The 21,163-nt window shown below is 42.9% G+C and overlaps 1 protein-coding gene across 1 annotated transcript in view; it reads right to left on the bottom strand.

The window, feature by feature from the left end:
- ptchd4 (patched domain containing 4) overlaps positions 1 to 21,163 on the bottom strand; it is an 85,179-nt gene that overhangs the window by 63,415 nt on the left and 601 nt on the right. Inside the window, exon 2 of the mRNA XM_041805908.1 lies at positions 6,955 to 7,450. Within this exon, the coding sequence (XP_041661842.1) occupies positions 6,955 to 7,450 (496 nt within the window). The remainder of the gene's footprint in view (positions 1 to 6,954; positions 7,451 to 21,163) is intronic.

Here is a 21,163-nt window from a genome sequence, read left to right as displayed (position 1 = left end):
GAGACTAGAGCTTGAAGTGTCAGATTCATTTCACCAGAGGGAGGGTGTCTGCTGCAGAGATACTATCTGTGATGACAGCAACACAAGGAAAAACACACAACTGCCTGCTATGACTGACACGGGATCTTTATTGGTGCCATGAAAACGCTGTCAGGTAAAGGGCTGAGGTGGAAGCTGCCGTTCTGTTGCTGCATCTCTGAGACTAACAATGACTATTCTCTGCCACTGGCTGCTAGTTCACTCACCGAGCTCGCTCTTGTAGCGCAGAGCCCGGAAACTTGTCATTTCCAGACTGAGGCCTTGTCCACACGGAGACAAGAATGATATATTTCTATTTTATTTGAAAAAAAGTTTTCCGTAGACACGGGATCGTTTCAGGAAATGTCTGCGTGAGCACAGAACCACTGAAAACGCTGTAGTAAACATGCCAAGCCTGTAAGTGGCGCTGCAATGCTGCCATGGAAATGTACCAAAACAGAGAAGAAGATTACAGAAAACTGCCCCAAACTTTCTCCTGGTTTGTTCTGGTTGTTCTCCGCTGTGGATTTAAGAACGTCTGGTGTCTGCTGTTCAGGTGGTGGTAAAGGAGCATCAGATTTTGGCACAATAAGCTCAGTAGCTTCTGCAGCACAAACACAACCCTGTAATCCGCCATTGTTGTTTTGGTTCGATCCATGTATGCGGGGTCAGTGGGCTACGCTATGTGTGATATCATCGTTTAAAAAAGCTGCAGACTTCAACACCTTTCTCCCAGCTCAGCTCTGACCTTTACAACAACCCTGAGATTGGAGATTACAAGTTCTGAACTCTTCTCACTGATGTAGGTCAGTTGGTAGGAAGGAAGAAGACAGAGAGCAGCCTTGTAGATTAGAACACAACAGAGTTTTTGTCTACGTGTAGACAAAGACACAATCCTGCATGTTCATACAATAAGCAGGGATGGGACTCAAATGAGTGCTGAACCTCAGAGCTCTATGATAAACTGTGTCTGCAGCATTTAAGCTGACAAGATGTGCATGTACAAAACATCCCCATAGCACAGACAGCAGATGGAAAAGACAGCAATGTTATACTGCAGCTTTAAAATTATCCGATTTTACTAAAAACTATTGTGCATGTACAGGAAACCTATAAAAATGCCACAAAGCTTTGCCCTGCACATAGTACTGGTGAGACGCAGAGTAAATCCATGGTTCACAAAGAAAAACTACTGCAAACAAAACAATTTAATGTGCCAAATGCTTGCTAACTGCTTCTCTTCTCTTCCTGCCACAGGTGTGAGCAGGGCGAGAGGTGAGGATTTGATTGGCTGGTGCAGAGGGTGTGTCTGTCAGCTGCTGATGTTATGCCAGCTCAGTCAGGCTGAGTGGTTGCTCTCAGATCACAGCATTTGGTTGTGAGAACATTTGAAATGAAATCTTAAATAAAAAAAAAATTAAATCAAATTGTAAATCTGGCAACACTGATTTGAAGCGGCAGCAGCCAGTCTCTTTTAGACTGAAAAGAAAGGCAGGATTTGATTCTAGAATTTAAAAAAAAAAAGCCTTTGTGAGGAGCCGAGATCTCTGTAATTTATAACAAACTGGATGTAAGGATTGGAGATGGATGGCGGGCTCAGTAGCTTAGATTTGGCTCGAGCCTGCTGTTTGATAAGAGCAGAGCTTTTGTTTTGTCTAAAATGAGTGTCAAGTCATCAAAATTCTGTTGGAGAGAGAGCTTGGTCTGGGACAAGGGCTGAGCGGCACAGTGGTGTCATTATAAAAACTAGATTCAGGGCGCTTTCACATTGGGCCAAGATGTTTCAAACCTCGCCACAGTGCGATCCCCCCCCCCGGCTTGCTTTCACACTAGCAACATGGATCCGCGCCCGGGCCCACTTGTGTATTTACTCAGTCTGAAACAGCAGGTGGTGGTATTCACGTAGCGGGTTCACGAACCTGCCAAGGAGAAGAGAGAGAAGAAGAAGCTACCATGGCAACCACTGGGGTCATGACCTGAGCGAAGATTGTTTTTGTTTTAACCCGGCAAAAAAGTCCATCCTGCAGCCATGGATGATTTAAAATCACACTTTAAGATGCCAGCAATGAAGAGCAGTGGCTCTTCGTATCTGCACATCTACTACAGCTCAGAGGGTTAAATGGGTTCGCGCTGCGCAGGAGACTTTTATTGCCTTTGCACCTCCTCTCACTGACTCCAACTTGTGTTCATCTGTAAGGTGAGTCACAACAGACCATTTATTGACTGGATTTTGATGATTTCTGCCCTTTATAGAGGAAAAATGTGAACAAACTGCTGCGCTGTGGAAAGAAATTTAGTTTTTACTATGGCGTCATAAAGCTGATACGACGCTCAGTCCCGTATCCGGGCACGGTTGCATTCACATCTCATCCAAACTGTGCCAGAGTCCACTTGAATTGTGCCTGAGACCACCTCCCCAAGTGGGCCCAGGCCTGATGTGAAAGCACCCTTATTGATGTTATTTACCTGAAGAACGAACAGGAGCGGCTCCAGGACTGATCCCTGAGGCACACCTTTGGTCAGAGTGGAGTTCAGGTGTTGAGAACTGAGCAGCAGAGCTGGTCCTTTCTTTACTCATCATCTTTGGTTACTGTTTTGATTGAGAGCCCCCTGGTGGAGGCATTTGTGTACTAAACGTTTAACTACACGACTTCTCTCTGCCATCCTTAATCAAAGCTGTCCACACTGATGTTACCTTCTAAGTGCACAGATTGGAAATGATCATGAACATGGTTACCTCTGTATTTTTCCTATTTCCACTAACAAAACATCTAAATTCAGTCAGAAATCCAAAGACAAAGCTGTTCTTTGATTAGTGATCAGGTGTCAACAGGGGGCGCCATGGTGAAATGACATATTAGGTGTCAGTATCCGTTTCAGTTGTCTGTGTCTGCCCTGATGTGGCGCTGATGTAGTGATAGGGGTGTGTCACAGCCTCCCAGGAGGAAGGTGGACATCTGCTGCTTCTGAGCTCCTGTCACATGAAATCACATTAATCAAGTCCTCTCTGTCCTTCGCCCTTCTCCACCTCCTCCCTCTCTATGTGACTTACTCCTCTGCCCCTTTTCTTCTGGATCTGCCTCTGTCTGCTCCTCTTCCTCTGCTCCCTCCCCTCCTATACATCACAGAGCTTTTTCCCTCCTCTCTTTTCTCCTTGACATTCCTTTTTAGCCTTCTCACCACCCTGCCCCCATTACACCTCTCCTTACTGCATCTCCCCCCTGCCTCTAGGTCACAAGGAGCGATGCAGCCTCCTGTTTCTGAGTCTTACTTAAACTTCAGTTATGCCAGTCGGCCTGCAGCAGAGCTGTTCCAAAGCCCCAGGGATCCGGTGACCTTAAGAGCGCACATGGAGGAAAGACAAGGTAGCGGTATAGAGTAAATGGACGAAGTATATGTGGAAGGAAGGGGAGTTAGGAATGAGGCAGGGACACTGCATCTGTTTAAGTTTAATTTCCTGCCCTGAGAATCCAAGGCGTAAATAGAATGATATCTAGAGCTTTTATTTAGCATGCAGACACACAAATGTGGCCGTCCTTTGACAGCTATGTCAAATAGTTCTGCCTGGATATGATTACTATAAACACACAACTAGGCTACATCCCCGTTGTAAAACAGGCTAAGCGGTTCTGTTGAGTGAGGAAAAGACATCAAGAAATATTCCTGTCAGACTGGCCCGATGCCTTGTCATCTGCCTTCTTCCTTGTTCCTCACCATTCTCAACACTGGGGGCCCAGACAGCTCTGTGGGCAGCCCTGGTCTTGGTGACAGTTTTGAAGGTGTGATGAGGCAGAGGAGTTTACCAGCTGTTTGGTTTAAATGCTGTGCTCTCCTGAGGAAAACATTTCCATCATCCATGGTTACTTGATCTTGTGTTATTCACTCTTCTACCACTCCATGTCAGTGCCGTGGTTCTGTCTCTAGGCTTTAGTTATCACCTGATCTCAAAGATTCGTCATATTTCATACACTTTCAGCTCTGTTTGAGAATGATCGACAGTAAGCAAAGGGTGTGTTTTTTTAGCTGTTAGAGACTGTCAGACACAAGAGGCAGCACTAAGAATGCGTTTCACTGATTGGTCAAATGAAGTAAAATGTCATACATGCTGCACTATATTTGTTAGTTTGGACATTAAGCTCTGCTGCTAAAGACAAATGACACAACAACCTTACCTTTAACGTAGGGGGCAGTGTGTATTTTACACCAGAGGCTATTTTAGACTGGGCCAAAGAATCCCTAAATTTCATCTCAGCACTCCTTAAAGGGGACACATTATGCAAAAATCACTTTATCAAATATGTGCTCCTGGCCTGTCCACAACCCCTCAAGTACCATGGAAATAATCATGGACCGTTACGAGACGGAGATGTTTTAAAGTTAAATGCAAAGCCGGAACTACACTCCAGACATGGCGCTGCACTGTGTCACTCCACCCAGAGGTTTACTCAAGAAATAGTTCTGAGTATTTGCTTCATGTGTCGTAATGTTACATAATTATACGTTATTATTTCATAGCGTGGTGAATGTACAGGTCACAACTTGTCCACTAGAGTGTTTTGGAGTTGTTGGATTGTGTATTTGATGAGTTTGATGAGGGAAAGCAAAAAATACCGTCTGCTTACATAGCGTTAGCGGTGCAGCTGGTATATCTGTCCCCCCAGATCTAGAAACAGCTTGCACTGGCGACTAACGGAAACAAACTTATTACTAAGACTATAGGAATTACAGCAATGGGCGAATTTGCCAAAATGTTGAAGTATCCCTTTAACACAGTTAAATGACAGCATCACGCTGCACAAATGGTATCCACCTCGTTCTGACAACGGGAGAAAACAAAATTAACCTAATTTATTTCAAGAACTTGTGCTTACAGGTAATAAAACATCTGCAGAAAAAAGAGACTGAGAGGATGACGAGCTGTGAAAGGGAGATGTCAAATAAATAAGCTTAATATAACTTTATATTTTTAATTATTATGACTATTAGGATTATTAGAATTATTATTAAACACTACAAAAGTTTGGCAGAGACGCCAAGAAAGAGCAAAGCATCTTGCAGTTGACTAACTTCACTAAATAACTGTCCTTGAAACGACTTCAAAATAAAAGTCTGTGAAAACAGGGGCAGCTTCAAGTGGGCCTTGAAAAAGGGTTATGCTTTTACTTTGAAAAATACACTGGAAGAGTCATCGTTTCTAAATTTCAGGACTGGGTGGTGTGAACAGACTGTGCAGGAACGCTTACCGATGTCATCTGTCCATCTTCAGCACACAGAGCTCTAATTTCCACTAACTCATGGTGTTGATGGTCATTCTCTGTCTCCACAGGAAACTACGCTCACGTTTCATTCATGGCTAAAATATTCAACTGATTAGTTCATGTTTTATCTAAATGAGTGCGTTATGACACAAAACTGCTGTCAGTTCACAGACTGATCCGCTGCAGACAGCCGCTCAGCCGTCCCTCTCTGGGCAGCATGGATCAGCTGTTTCTCCATCTGTATTTACAGTATCTAAGTTAAAATAAGTTCAATCAAATTCATGCTTGTGCAGGTAGTCTATAGCTGTCCAAGTTCTCCAGGTAGCAAAACGGGGTTTCTCAAAACCACGATACTGTAAATCTCAGATTCTGAAGGTGTATACATGCACAAAGAGAAACCAGGACACACACACACACACACACACAGCTCTGACGCGCTGATCCTCCATGGACAGAGAGGTGTTTTAAAGCAGGAGGAGGAAGTTCAGGTCCGTACTTATCATCCAGTATTCTGAAACGTTTGCCCTCAACAGATAGAAGCTAGAAGTCTTCACTACCAACAGGCCAGCGAGCGTCGGGGTGTGTAGGCGTATGCCACACGTTTGTGTGTCATGGCTATGCAGTGTTAAAGCTGTTGCTGCTGCATAAGTACGTACTAATTTACAAAGAGAGGAGCAACTTCGCAGTTTTTATGGGGAAAATCAGAGCTTTGTATGAACACACCTGCCTTATTTTAACAAGTATCTAAGTCATAAACACTGACAAACAAGCACGATCTGACATAGGTTAAGGTCATCCATGGTTGAAATCTACCCGCATTTGGTCAGTTGGTGAGAGTTGATGTCAAGCCCTGCCTGCAGATATTTGTGAGCATATAAGGGATAAAGACAGGTCATTTTAATTCTCCTCAGATGAAGCTGAACCTTCAGCTTTGGGGCCCTGTGCATTTGCATAGTCTGCATATAGCAAGAGACGGCTCTGACACTGATGTTTTAGTATTTGCAATGAACACATGCAAAGACGTCTACATATCACAACGTCTTTTGGAGCCTTGCATCCCTAAAGCCACCGCTTGATGAGACAACTCCACACATAACTCACACTATTCTAACAGGCTGCAGGACTTTTTCCCTCTAAGGATGCTCCAAACCCAGAGTTTCCTCTGTTGCTCTCACCTGTTGTGTTGATTGCACTTTAATCGTCTTTAAACTGGATCCAAATTCCTGATTTAAATCACTTTGTCACCCCTGACTAATAACCTTAAGCTCAAATGTAAACCTATGTATGTGTCAGCCTTTACTTCATACTGATAGTGAATAAAAGAGTTTATTATCAAATCTACCACACTTGGGACAACAGCACTTAAAGTTGCACAGCCATTTGATGTGCTCTTTGCTGGAACCAGAGAATTTTAATTACTGCTCTTCATTTTAATGTCATTATTATCATCATTATTCAGGAGGGGTGCTGAAAAAGGGTATGATCCTCAAACACCCCAGGCTCCGCACAAGCACACAGAGAGAGATATACACATGCTAGAATGAACTGTGGGCATCCCCAGAGAAAAGCCCATCACAACCCCGGTCATTCCTTTCCCAATCAACTCCATGTGAGTGTCCAGCCCTGATAAGGCCTTTACCCAGCCCCTACACACACAGTCAACACGTGCTCCACTCACCCATAGCAAAGAATGGGATCCCTAGCAGCGTGGAGTTGAACTTCCCATCTGATATGAAGAAGATTCCTGCAGCCGTGACGTTAGCGATGCAGATGGTCAGCACACCCAGGAGGCCCAGGAACGGCTTCCCCCTCAGGCAGTCCCGCATGGAGCTGGAGATGGTGGCAGCCAGGAGCACCAACACTAGGCTGACCAGCACTTCCCCCTTGGCCAACACACCTGTCTGGTGAAAGTCCCGCCACAGGCTGAAGGAGGTGAGCGACTGGATGTGGAGCTGGTCGGTTGAGTGGGGCGCCTCGGCTGTGGACAGCCGGCTGACCAGGGCGCAGAACTCGTTCTCCCAGCGCTCAGCGATGGCGTCCTGAAACACAGGTCCGTGGTTGCGGAGGTAGTAGGTAATCTGGACAGCACGGGCGAACTTGACCTGCTGGTCCCGGCTGTTGGGTGAGAAGGACACGCCGCCCAGCTGGTGGCCGATGAAGGACACACGGCCATCCTGTAGAAGGTTTAGAAAGGTAAAAGTTAAGGTCTGAGGAACATACAAGTTTATTTTCAGAAGTGTCAGGGCCCGTTCTAACAACCAAAGAAGTTTAAAACAAAGGAGCATAAGAAAACTGGGGTTCAGATAACTGATAACTTCCTGTCAGAAACTTTCATGTCTAAATCTAATACCTAATAAATATTAGAGAAGTTGATGATTTCATATCTGCCACATATTTAATGAAAAACGCTCCAAGTCAGAGCTTCGACTTTGTCATGACAGTGTAAAACTGTGTTTGTGTTATGTAATCTCTGTAATTGTGAAGGGAGCTCAGAAAGCTTAAGCTGATGTAACTGCACAACACTCACATTCATCCACAGAAACGTCCCAGCTACACTGAAAATGTCAAATTAATCAGCTGTTACAGCAGGTATCATGCTAGCAGGTTTCAACCTCACTGAGTCAAGTAGGCTACTGATGATGAGACTGTACGTCCTGGTTTTATAGCTCTAAGTTCTAACAAAGACAAATACAAAACTCATTTTCCTGGTTTCAGACATTCCCTTCCCATGTTTTAACAAAATAGAGTTCATAAACAATAGGCCATGTTTGCTGCATCTGTTTGTAAAGTTAGCACCAAAAGTAGAGAAATTTGTGTTTGGTGGATTATTTCTTTGCTGTAACAATGCTTCTTGGCAATAAATCTTATACTGTTGGAAAGCCTGTTTATTACCCTTTTAAATGATGCCACATTTGTAAGGATCATGCATTTGTGGGATGAGCAGCAGAGCAGAGTATGTGGGTTGCACTCATTAAAAATTGGCCAAATCTTCTCTGCCAATGCCAAACATTCTGATGTTTCTGTTCACTCGTTACTTGATTCAGCACTGGATCCATATTCTGCCTTTGGTACTTGGATTGAGGTGTGGAAAAAACATGGTGATCGCTTTCCTGAGGCTCATCATCGTTGGAGGAAATCTCAATGCAAAGAGATATGGAGATAAGATTTTGCAACCAGAGGCCTCTCCATTTCTCCACAGTCTGGGACTAAACTCTACCCTCCAAGAAGACGTAGCTTCCCCCGGCAGATCAGGGTTTATCAGAGACTACCTCCAGAATCTGAGAGCGGAGAGGATGGAATGCTAGCAGTCCTGACCTCAACCCCATTGAACAGTAGTGGGATCAGCTTGGGGGTGCTGTTCCAGAGGGACCAACACAACCATGTTGGCTGACTTGTGACTAATGCTTATGAAGAATGGGATGCCATCCCACAGCAGTGTGTGACCAGGCTGGTGACCAGCATGAGGAGGAGGAGCCAGGCTGGTGACCAGCATGAGGAGGAGGAGCCAGGCTGGTGACCAGCATGAGGAGGAGGAGCCAGGCTGGTGACCAGCATGAAGAGGAGGAGGAGCCAGGCTGGTGACCAGCATGAGGAGGAGGAGCCAGGCTGGTGACCAGCATGAGGAGGAGGAGCCAGGCTGGTGACCAGCATGAGGAGGAGGAGCCAGGCTGGTGACCAGCATGAAGAGGAGGAGGAGCCAGGCTGGTGACCAGCATGAGGAGGAGGAGGAGCTAGGCTGCTGTGGCTGTGTTGTTTTTTTCACACGTTACTGGGGCTCCTGTTTGTTAAATGAATAAATTGTAAAATTGCCAGAAAGTCTTGTTTTGTCAAACTTCAATCATCCAATCTATCAAACACTGAACAAGAGTCAGTGGTAGGATAAGCTGTTTGGCAGCCCACATACTCAGCTCTGCTGCTCATCCCACAAATACATGTCCCTTACAAATATGGCACCATTTATAAGGGAAGTGGACAGGCTTTCTAATGGGAGAAGATTCATCAACAAGAAGTATTGTAACAACAAAGAAATAATCTACCAATTGCAGATTTCTTTACTTTTTGAGCTCAGTTTATTTCAGTGTTGTTGCAAAGGCTGTTGCTGTTAGCCAACAGTAAACATCACCAGGATACTAAATCAAAGTTTAGTAATGATTTGTCTGTACTTATCGGTCCATCTCAGCATGCAGCAGTTGCTTAGCTAGCCTATCTCATCATATCAACATGACCTCCTGTGTGTTGTCAGCTAGACTAGCTATCATGGCAAAGAGAAAGTCAGAAATTTCCAAAGAGCTCCATGAGGGGTGCAGCTTGAAGTGTACATGAAGTGTGCGAGCGTTTTTGTGCTTGGAAGCAGAGTGAAACACTGAACTGTAGTTTTGTCTAGAAAATGGTTGTGACCAGTGAAAGAAAAAGTATTTGTGCCACTGACGTCCCATTTGATCACCGTCCTTCATGATTTTTTTCAGTGAAAGTTAAATAAGATTAGCCGAGCATTAGAAAAACAGCAGACAGCAAAACAAATGAATATATAGCTATTTTAAGCAACCTCCCATGGGAAAAGAGCTAAAGTTCAGCTCAGCAAAAAGTCCAACTTTTTAAGAAGACAACGTCTGTATAATAAGCACAGAAATAAACCCTAGCTGTGACATCAAAGAGGGGGATGAGGCATAAAAAGTCAGGCAAATGAATTAGCTCAGACAGCCCGTCAAACAGGCAGACAGAGAGCAAAAGGATTCAGGAACATGGAGGAGGCAGAGTGCCTGATGCATCCAGAGCAGAGCGGGAGAGGAGGGAGGTCACATCAGCCGTCAAGAAAGGGAAAAATGCAACTCATGCTGGAGAGGAGTCAGACGATTATGTGAGTGTACGTCTGAATACTGTACACGCTGAACCAATCACACAGGCCAGCTAGCTCCATTTAAGAGGTTTAGCAGAACTCACCGGCAGACTGCTGATGGTTCTCACAGCTTTACACTCCTACCTGACAGACTTCTGTGCTAAAGGTTAAATGGTGTCAGCATCTTTGCATTCTTTTAGACATAATTTCACTTTATACATCTGAGTTAAAGACTATTTTTAGAAGCACCATCAGAAGGCATGAGAAAAACTCTTACTTCCTTGCAATAACACTTATCCCTCATTAAAAAAAGACATCACTTCAACATAAAAACATCTAAAAATTTGAGAAATAAGAAATACACATCCCCGCCTCAGTAATGCCCCAGGTTCTGCAGGGTTGGGTCCAGTTTTGTCTGAAAGAGTCTGACTTTGGTTCTGGTTCCTGATTTGTTCCATTATTATTGTTGTTGCAGAGTAAAAACATAAGTAGGGATGTACTAGTGCTGGGCAATTCATTGAAAAATAATCAAAACCGACATTTAGAGCAAATAACCAACATAAACCTGCCGTGTCGGTTATTTTGGTTTGTCTCTGTGTAAATGTCTCTATTAATGCACCACAGAAGCACGCTACATGAGAGGCAGTCACATGACACCGCCCCACACGGCAGCGCTACAGAGTAAAACTTAAACTATGGGGCGGCAAGGGGGGGCTCGCTTTGAGCGTTCCTCTCTCTCCCTCTCTGCACATCAGGCCAGTGTTTGTACGATACTATGATCAAGGTAATACCTGTACAGGGCTGACCAAACAGGATCTTATCCGGGCGTCACACCAAGGTTATTATAGTTCACTAAAACTAACTAAAAAACTAAAATTCAAAAATCATTTTAGTTCACTGGAGCTAAATAAAAACTAAGCTTTAACAAAAAAATGTTCTGATTGGTTAAGACTTCACACAGTGGTAGTTTTATGTCTGGAGTTGTAGTCAAACATCATCATTACATAAATAAATGATAAGTGAAGAGTAGCCTGTTAGAATATGTTTTTAAAAATGTATGACGCTCAGTCAGCTCCGACATCTATCCGTAAAAAATAAAACTAATAAAAACTAAACTGAAATTGAACGCAGAAAGTGAAAACAAAATGAAAAACAAATGAAAAATCTAAAACTATGATAACCTCGCGTCACACATTGGTAAATGAAGCTCAAAGAGGTTTAGTGATGGAGATCGGTGCCATCAGTGGTCGCTCGCTCTGCATCTCTGTAATCAGCTCTCTGCTGTAAATGCATCCTCTTCCTGGTGTAGATCAGCTGTTTTAAATCAACGATGTACGTTTAAAGGTGATTTAATATAAAAGGCTGCTGATGATAACACTAAAGCAGAAACACAGAGCACCGTTAGGGAGAGAAAGAAAGCAGGACAGGTGAGACACAGGTGAGCTGCTGTGTGTGTAGACTGGGGGGTGGGGGGGCAATACGAGCTTATGTTAGTTGAATTTTGTGGAAAACACCAATAAAGCAGAAAGCATCAATTAAGCTATGATCAAAAAAATCAACCTCAGCGATTAAGGTTTTTTTAAAAATAATAGACACAGATAAAAAACGTACACTGTTATCTTTATTATTGCAACGAGCTAATGATCATTAAAAGGAATGATCATTTTTGTGACTTCTTTCAGATAAAGGTTAGTTTTTCTATAAAACAACAGTCTGTGGTAGTTTATGGTATATTATCCGTGTTGATGCTCATGTCAATGACAGTTTTTAAGGAAAGAAAATCTGTTTAATCTGAAATCTTTATCAGGAGTTCAGAGCAGTAGAAATCATTTGAACACGGCCAGTCAAACTGGAACCAGCCCCCCCCCCCCCGTTTAACTGTTTAAAGGGAATGCCATTTTATAGATTAAGACACAGAATTTTCTGGAAGTACACAAGATTGATCCATTAGACTTTAAAATATACAAAATTTCAGTTATTTGTTTTAAAATTATATAAATATTTGGAGCACAAACCGAGGCAGGGGCCGGAATAACTGTTCGTTAACTGAGGAAAAGAGTTCAATCAGTGGTGATTATGGTTTTTGCCATAATCTCCCAGCCCTACCATGCACCAATGCAACATTTTTCCAGACCAAGCAGGAGGACAAGTACTTCTATTTGGGTTCTATACAGAGTGAAAAAACAGTGGTAAATAAAGCATAACTGTTAATAAAATAGTGCTTGTTGGTGTTCATTAGATGCTCTTTGTCCCTCCACTTGGTGATTTATCTGTGCTGAGTGTTCTTCTTTAGTCATCCACATGTATGTTCAAATATCACCAGACTGCAGTCGTGTACGACCACTTATATTTCCTCTGATAAAGGCTGGGAGTCAGGGCCCGCTCACAGCTGGGGTCGTGGTCCACACAAACAAACCAGGAGTATTATAAAGGATTAGCATGCTCATTCCTGTGCATGTTTATTTGAAACAGCATCGCTTTCACTGACTTCAAACAGGAGTCTATTTTAAACGGTGCAGGTTTTCTTGACCGTCACTCATGACGCTACTTGACCAATCAGATTGGACTCAGACTGAGCTCATGAGTGAACCTGGAGATTGGCAGAGGAGTGTACAGAAACTTTACCAGGAAGGATGAAGAGAGTCTGTGACAGTGGAGATGGTTTGTTCATGAGATCGTGTCTTTAGAGCTCTTCTTAAAAAAACAGATGGACCATTATACAGTAAGTTCATTCTCCATCACGCTACAGACAGTTTAAACCAGCTTGTCTCGTATGTTTCAGTAGCGCCAAAACTCACATCTGATCAGAAGACAGAAAATAAACGAGTCACGATCTGAACAATCAGAGTCTCCAATCATTCACTGATCAACAGATTTACTCTGATTACAGATCAACATGAAATCTGTTCACTGTCACTGCTGGGGTTCAGATTTAAAATGTTTAAAGACAAAATGATCATCATTACTCTCAATATAGAGAAAAGTGTGTGAGAGAGGCAGCTGTTGGCTGGTTCAGTATTCCTCCATCAAACACTTTTCTGTTTCAAACCCTCCTAGGCTACTGGAAAATTAAAGACAATATCTATCGTCATACTTTATCTTTATTGTCTTAATATTGCTATTGACATAACTATATATTTGCTTTGCACTACTACTTTCAGTCAGCTTTTAGGGTGAATCACTCCACAGAAACAGCGCTGACAAAAGCGGTGAATGATTTGTTACTAAATGTTGACTCGGAGGCGTCATCTGTTCTGCTGTTGCTTTGATACGGTGGATCACTGTATTTTACTGGACAGACTTGAAAATTATTTTGGCATCTCAGGCCAGGTGCTCCAGTGGCTGAGGTCGTACCTGTCAGAGAGATCTCAATGTGTTTTCTTTAACAACGTGTTCTCTGAGTCCTGTGCTGTTAGGCATGGGGTACCACAGGGGTCTGTACTGGGTCCACTGTTGTTTTCTCTTTATCTGACACCCTTGGGCCAAATTCTGCATTATTTTGGGATCTCTTTTCGTTGTTATGCAGATGATTTACAGTTATACATGCCGCTGGTCCTTCATAGTGGATCTGACACTAATAAACTTCAGGCCTGTCTTTCAGCTGTTAGGAGCTGGCTTTCAACAAATTTCCTGCTTCTGAACTCTGCAAAGACAGAAATGATGGTTATTGGGCCAGCAAAACTCAATCCTCTGTTTGATAATTTCGCTTTGTCGTTAGGTGACTGTGTTATTCATTGTAAAGACAGAGTTAAAAATCTAGGTGTGCTCTTTGATCAAACTCTTTCGTTTGAGTTCCATGTTAAAGAGGTGACCAGAGTGGCCTTTTTCCACCTCAGAAATATTGCCAAGATTAGACCGGTTCTATCGATCCAGGATGCTGAGGTCCTAATTCATGCTTTTGTTTCGTCATTGTAATGTCCTTTTGTCAGGTTTGCCAAAGAAGAGCCTTCATGGTCTGCAGATGGTACAGAATGCAGCAGCTCGTGTTCTGACCAGAGCGAGTAGATATGAGCATATCACTCCAGTGCTGGCCTCTCTTCACTGGCTACCTGTTCATGTTAGAGCAGACTTTAAGGTGCTGCTGCTAACATATAAAATTGTAAATGGCATTGCCCCTTCTTACCTATCAAATTTGGTAAACCCATATGTCCCCACTCGTGCCTTGCGTTCTCAGGGTACTGGGCTTCTTAGCGTCCCAAAGGTCCGAAAAAAGACGGTTGGGGAACGGGCTTTTTCTTTCCATGCACCGACATTATGGAACAGACTACCGGTTGAAATCAGGCAGGCATCTTCCATCGATGTATTTAAAGCAAAGCTGAAGACCCACTTGTTTACTGTTACATATGAGTCTTAAATTGTTTGTTTTACTGATGTCCATTTGTATTGTCTCAGTATGTTTGTATATGTGGATTCTCTGATGTTTTTATTGTCAAGTTGATTTTATCTCTATGTACAGCACTTTGCCGGAAAGCGCTTTATAAACAAATGTATTATATTATTATCATTATTACTAAATACGAACTATTATTAAATATGAACTATTATTTTTCTCCAAGAAAATAGAATAAAGGCCTGCCTCCTTCTGCAATCTTGTAAATAAAGGCCCAAGTCTTTATTTGAGGGTTTACGGCACTCACATGATCACCCTATGATATCAAGTATCTGCTCCTATCTGTTTCATAGCAGGCTTCGGCCTGCTATAGCAATCTGTGCCAATATTTTAAGATCTAAAATTAGCCTAGCTCATGGTACGGACATTTAGACTCAACAGAGAAGTGTTTTTTTTCTCCTTCATTTATATAAAATAAATATTATCCTAAACACACACTCATTATATTCCCTAATTCTAAACCAAATACATATAAAATGTTTACCATGCAATAAAAAATGTACTAAAACAGCTGTTAAAGCCACTTTCTGGCAACATGATTCTGGCTAGGGTGCAAAGATCTGTGCTCCAGGCCTCCCAGTCACTCCTGTGTGAGCTGCATTCATTTTCAACACGAGAGTCACCAGCCCTGTTACAGGTCGCAAAGTTCACCTGTAAGGGCATTTTAAAACACTTGCCAGTAGGGGGCAGCAGTGGGATATGTACTGTGAGAGGAAACCTAAAGACCCAGTCATGAGGTGTGACAGAGTCGGAGCATGGAGGAAGCAGAGCAGCAGGCCAGACTAGCATGACGTGTTTATGGCGTGTTTATGGCGTGTTTATGTCTGTGAAGTATGTTAAGGTAAGGAGTTTCTTCAGTTTAACTGGTTAGCCTGTTAATGGCATTTCTCAATTATGTTAGGCATCAAGCATCAATGATGGTCTCCCTGTGAGAAACTACAGCTCCCCCTGAACACTGACTATGAGAGCTGAATCCTGGACTTGCCTCTAAGAAAAAATCATGTTTAAAAATGTGTAGATGCGTTTGCAGAAATAGAAATGCCAATGTGAGCTCAGCACACCGGAGCGTTTTTTTAACCCCTGCTACCAGGCATTAACGGGGACGGGAGGCTGTGATACAGAGGCTTCATGATGAAGTCAGAGCTCCATCACACATGGATGTGACTCCTTCCTCTGTGGCACATGTTGCTGTGTCCCCTTCGTCAGTGTAGCTCAGCCAAACGTTGAATGCTCGCCGTGGTCGTCTTTAACGACTGCTGACAAAGCTGACTGCATCACTACAGACATAAAGACATGTCATTACAGCAGGCCCAAGTACAGCTTTAATGGAAAAAAAAAATTGTTGCTGTTAGTATAACCCCAATTCCAAAAAAGCTGGGACACGGTGTAAAATGTTAATAAAAACAGAATAACCATTTTTCACTCACAATATAACATAAACAACATACCAGATGTTGAAACTCAGACATTTTAACATTTCATGAAAACTCTTAGCTCATTTTAAATACGATGACCAACCAACACATCTCAAAAAAGTAGGGGGCGGGGCAAGAAAAGTGTAGTGTAAGTGGTGCTAGTGAAAACAGCTGACATCATCACTCAGCTGGGGCATTTTGCGACTAATTAGCTTTTTAACAACAGGTCAGTCACATGAATGGTTATAAAAGGAACCTTTAGGGGAGGCTGAGTGTCTGTGAAAAACTGTGAAATTATGGACCAATCTCAGAAAAATGATCCTTAATATAAAATTGTGAGGACTTGAATATCCCGTCATCAAAAGCCCATAATATCTTCAAAAGATTCAGAGAGCCTGCAGAATCTCTGTATGTAAAGGAAGAGGCCAAAGGTCAACAATGGTCTTCAGGCCCTCAGGTAGCACTGCATTAGAAACAGCATGATTCTGTACTGGAAACCACTGCAGGGTTTCCAGCTTGCTGTGCCATCCACAAATGCAATTTTAAGCTCCATCATGCAAAGAAGAAGCCAGATGTAAAGAGGATCCAGAAACACCTCAGTCTTCCCTGGACTGAGGCAAAAAACAGAAAACTTTTCTATGGTCAGAGGAGACATTTTTGAAATTCTTTTTGGGAACCATGGCTGCCAGATCCTGCATACTGAATAGGAGAGGGAGCATCCAGCTTGTTCTCCTGGTACAGTTCTCTGGTGCTTCTCTGATGGTATGGGGTTGCATTAGTGGGACACCTAGTCATCTGGAAACACACTATCAAAGCTGACAAGTAGATAAAGGTTACAGGGCAACATATGCCCCCATCCAGACAAGGGGAAGGCCCTGCATAGTTCAACAAGACACTCAAACCACAAACCACATCCACCACCACAGCATGGCTTCACAGGAGAAGAGTCCAGGTGCTGAACTGGTCTGCCTGCAGTCCAGTAACACTGTTAAGCAGCTAGAATCCTACATCAGACAAGAATGGGACAGCATTCCTCTCCCAAAACTCCAGCAACTGGCCTTCTTACTTCCCAGATGTTAAAGGGATACTTCAACATTTTGGCAAATTCACCCATTGCCATAATCCCCATAGTCTTAGTAATAGGTTCGTTACCTTCAGTTGTCGGTGCAAGCTGTTTTTAGATCGCCGCTGCTGAGTTCGGATCTGCAGTTCGGACGCTCTCGTGGACAAGTTGTGACCTGTACATTCACCACGCTATGAAATAATCATGGAACATTACGAGACGGAGATGTTTCAAAGCGAAATGAAAAGCCGGAACTACACTCCAGACATGGCTGCTGCACTGTGTCACTCCGCCCAGTGGTTTACTCAAGAAATAGTTCAGAGTAGTATTTGCTTCATACGTCGTAATGTTACATAATTATATGTTATTATTTCATAGCGTGGTGAATGTGCAGGTCACAACTTGTCCACGAGAGCGTTTTGGAGTTGTTGGATTGTGTATTTGATGAGTTTGATGAGGGAAAGCCGGAATACCGTCTGCTTACATTGAGTTGGCACAGCAGCTCCGAACTCGGTAGCGGCCGAGCTAAAAACAGCTTGCACCGACAACTGAAGGTAATGAACCTATTACTAAGACTATAGGAATTATGGCAATGGACGAATTTGCCAAAATGTTGAAGTATCCCTTTAACAGACCATTGTTGAAAGAAGAGTAGATGCTACACAGAGGTAAACATGGCCCTGTCCCTACTTTTTTGGGATGAGCTGCTGCCATTTTATTTAAAACATCTAATATGTTGTTTCTCTTCTAATGTGGATAAAATATGGGTTTATAAGATCTGACAATCATTGCATTCGGTCGTTATTTACATTTGAAACAGTGCCCCAACTTTTTTTTGGATTTGGGGTTGGAACTGAACAGGGGAATTTAAATTTGTTTCCCTTACTGACTCAGAAATTCAGAGCCAGGATGAAACCTGTTCTTGATGCACAGCCACCGTCTGCAGGAGTTTGGTTGTCAGAGAGCAAAGAAACAGCTGGGACGTCCCGCTGCATCGTTCTGCTCTGGACATCCACTGCTTCAGAGCAGGGGAGGGATGGGTTTAGCTCTGGTTTAGCTTAGCTTAGCCCCATGTATAAAGCTACATGTAGAGCACATGCAGAAACATTCACAGGTACAGCAGCCATGTGAACTGAGGGCGGAGCTGACGTTCTGACTTCTCCTCCCAACAGGAATCACGGTAAAACTCAACAGCTGCTTACAGTAATGATGATGTGCTTTCTCTTCTTTTATCTGTGTCCTTGGCACAGATAAAACGAAGCAGTCTGAGATAAAAATAAGAACAAAAATCCATTAACTCTGACAAAATTCAGAGACCTGCAGATTAGGTTTTACAAAGCCTCAGAGAGAAAGGGGAAATGTATCTGTTTTTATCCACAGGTGAACTACATCCTTTTATACTGCTCTGTTTACCATAAACTACAATTAAAACTGTGTGAAATCTGCTTTGTCTGTCGCAGTGGGAACTGCTATAAATACTCACAATAAGATCCTGAAGGGGGTTGATTATGTAGGCTAACGGTGTCCCAAGTTCAGGTCAGATAGTTAAACAAAAATGAGGGAGAAACTCCAGAGTCATCATCAGATCAGTTTGTAAGTTCCATGTTGCATTACTCCGCTTCAAACCCATTCACTGTCATGAATGAGCTGCATGGTTGTAGTAACTTCAATTAAAATTAAAATTAGTGGCAGGTGGTCAATAGGGGGCGCTAGCCTCCCCCCCGCCTATCAGATCTTAAGATCATTGAATAGATTTTCTAAACATTTGCTTTAAATATCAATAAATGTAAATGAGTATAGATAAAGTCTTTCATGCGCTGTATAAATATGATTTATTGAGAGAGTAAAATGTGTAATAAATCAGTAGATGACAAATGTTCTACACGTTTACTTTACTTCCTGTTCACTCATTTCCTCCCTGAGGCGCTGGGCTCCAGCGCCCACAGCCCTCCATAGACCGCCGTTAGAAGCTGCACGTGAGCATTCGCTCCTCTTCAGTACCAGAGATAGGAGCTCTGTGGGCGCTACACGACGGCGCCCCCGAAGGGATTACCACTAACCGCTCTCCAGACGCCACCAGGTGGCAGCAGAGAAGTACGCTCCGTTATTTGAGACACACAGAGGAAGTCATGCTTGCTGCCAGAAACGGCGCCTGTGTTCGTTGTTTAGCTCATGGAGAGATGCCAGGACAGTTAGCAACATGCTAAAACTCAGCCGAGTGTTAAAGAATAAGGTCTTTAGAGAGGAGGACACTGGAGGAGACACTTCCAATTAAAGAGCTTGGACCTGAGCGGCCAGATATCAGGATGAAGCTACAAAGCTGTGACAGAGGGAGAAAGTCCACTGATGGCCCGTTAGACTCTTAATAATAAAAATAAGTCAGGAAATCTACTAAGAAATAATAGTTACATCTGCCAAGGAGGTTCTGTGATCGGATTTGTTTGTTTGTTTGTTTGTTTGTTGCAACATAATTCAAAAAGTTATGGACGGATTTTCATGAAATTTTCAGGAAATGTCAGAAATGGCATAAGGAAGAACTGATTAGATTTTGGGAGTGATCCGGATCACCGTCTGGATCCAGGGATTTTTTGAAGGATTCTGTACTATTGGGAGATAGGGCTGATGGCGGAGGTCTGCGCTGTTACCACTTTACACCAGGAGATGGCGGACATGAGTAACTTCAATCTCGGCAGCATTTTTGGGTGTGTTACATGGGGACGGATCCAGGAATTTTTTACAGGATTCTTAACTATTGGGAGACAGGGCTGATGGCTTTTCTAGTTTAGAATGTTTCATGTCTGGCATTTGTATGTTTTACTAAACCAGTCATTGTTGAAGCAGATACTGGCGCCTCTTTGTAAATGTCCAGATTTAGAATAAACATTCAGTGGGAACTTTAACATGAGATTGTCATGGGTTGATTTTTAATAATGTGTGATAAGTTAAACATTTACGTTGACTGTGATAAGAGTTAGTTACTTGAGGCTGCTGCTGATCTTATTTTAATATTTGTTCACCAACCAAACAAATTCAGATGTAAAAAGCATTTTAATATGCCTTAACTCTCGGTGTAGTGACATCTGTTGATGTAGGGATTTTGTTGTAGCCCTCCTGAAGAAAAATGCACCAGCTGCTGGTTAAAATGTCCTGGCAGATCTTCATCACTGATCCCACAAACATGCCGATAAAGCTGCTGGTTCATGAATTAGCTGCAGGCTACAGTGTTGGCTTCAGTGTTTCATGGCTGCTCTGTTGCTCTGATTTTTTGTTGCTAAGTTTAAGAGGCGGTGTAGTCTTCAACACTGTGATAGCCTCTCCCTCTCTGCTCCACCCTCCTTCACCTGCTGATAGTGTTGTCAATGCCAGCTGAGAGGCAGCAGGTGGATACATGAGTGCATCATGAGGGACAGTAGGATTATTATCATTAGTTTGAGTTTTTGCTACACAGCGTGCAGCTCTCAGATGATGCTGCATGCATTCACAGAGGTCTATTCACTCATTGGGGCTGTTTACATTGACTGCAGGCCACATGGACCCTCAGACTGACTGAGCAGACCTACTTCAGCTGAAGCTTTTTTTTTCTTTCCTTAAACTTTAAAATGTGCTCTAAGGACTGCAGAGGTTTGAACTCCAGTTATTTTTGGCACATGAGATGAAACTTTGTTTTTTCAAACACTTTGTCAGGGTTGTCTGAGGGAAGCACCCTGCAAAACTTCTCTAAAAACAGGATAAATAGCTTTCATTTGAAGGTAGGAGTTTTATTAAAGGGTTACATTTGAATTTGGAGCGCTCTGAGTTCAGTGTATGTCAGCAGGATGGTACAGGGCTGCTTAGCTCTCAGAAAGGCATGTGAAGCTCAGTTTAGCTGGTACTGGTCAGAACTTTGCTTATAATAAACATGCCTTGTCTCTGGATATCTACATTTGAACAGATAACATTTATCACTTAAAGGAGTTAAAGATTGGCAAAGACTTGGGTTATAGAGGAAAAAATGGTCAAAAATATCAAAAATGGGTTTAAAGCGGCAAAACGGTGAAAAAGAGCCAATGGCAAAGCAGTGAAACTGCAGAAAAGTGGGTTAAAGAGTGATAAAATAGCAAAAATGGGTTGAACATGGCCCAAAAATGTTGCAGAAATGGCAGAATAAAGCAGTGAAGTGTTAAACATGAGTTCATATTGGTG

The sequence above is a fragment of the Cheilinus undulatus genome, linkage group 14, assembly GCF_018320785.1.
Source record: "Cheilinus undulatus linkage group 14, ASM1832078v1, whole genome shotgun sequence".
NCBI classification, from domain to species: Eukaryota; Metazoa; Chordata; class Actinopteri; order Labriformes; family Labridae; genus Cheilinus; species Cheilinus undulatus.
This window is presented reverse-complemented; position numbering and strand designations above follow the sequence as displayed.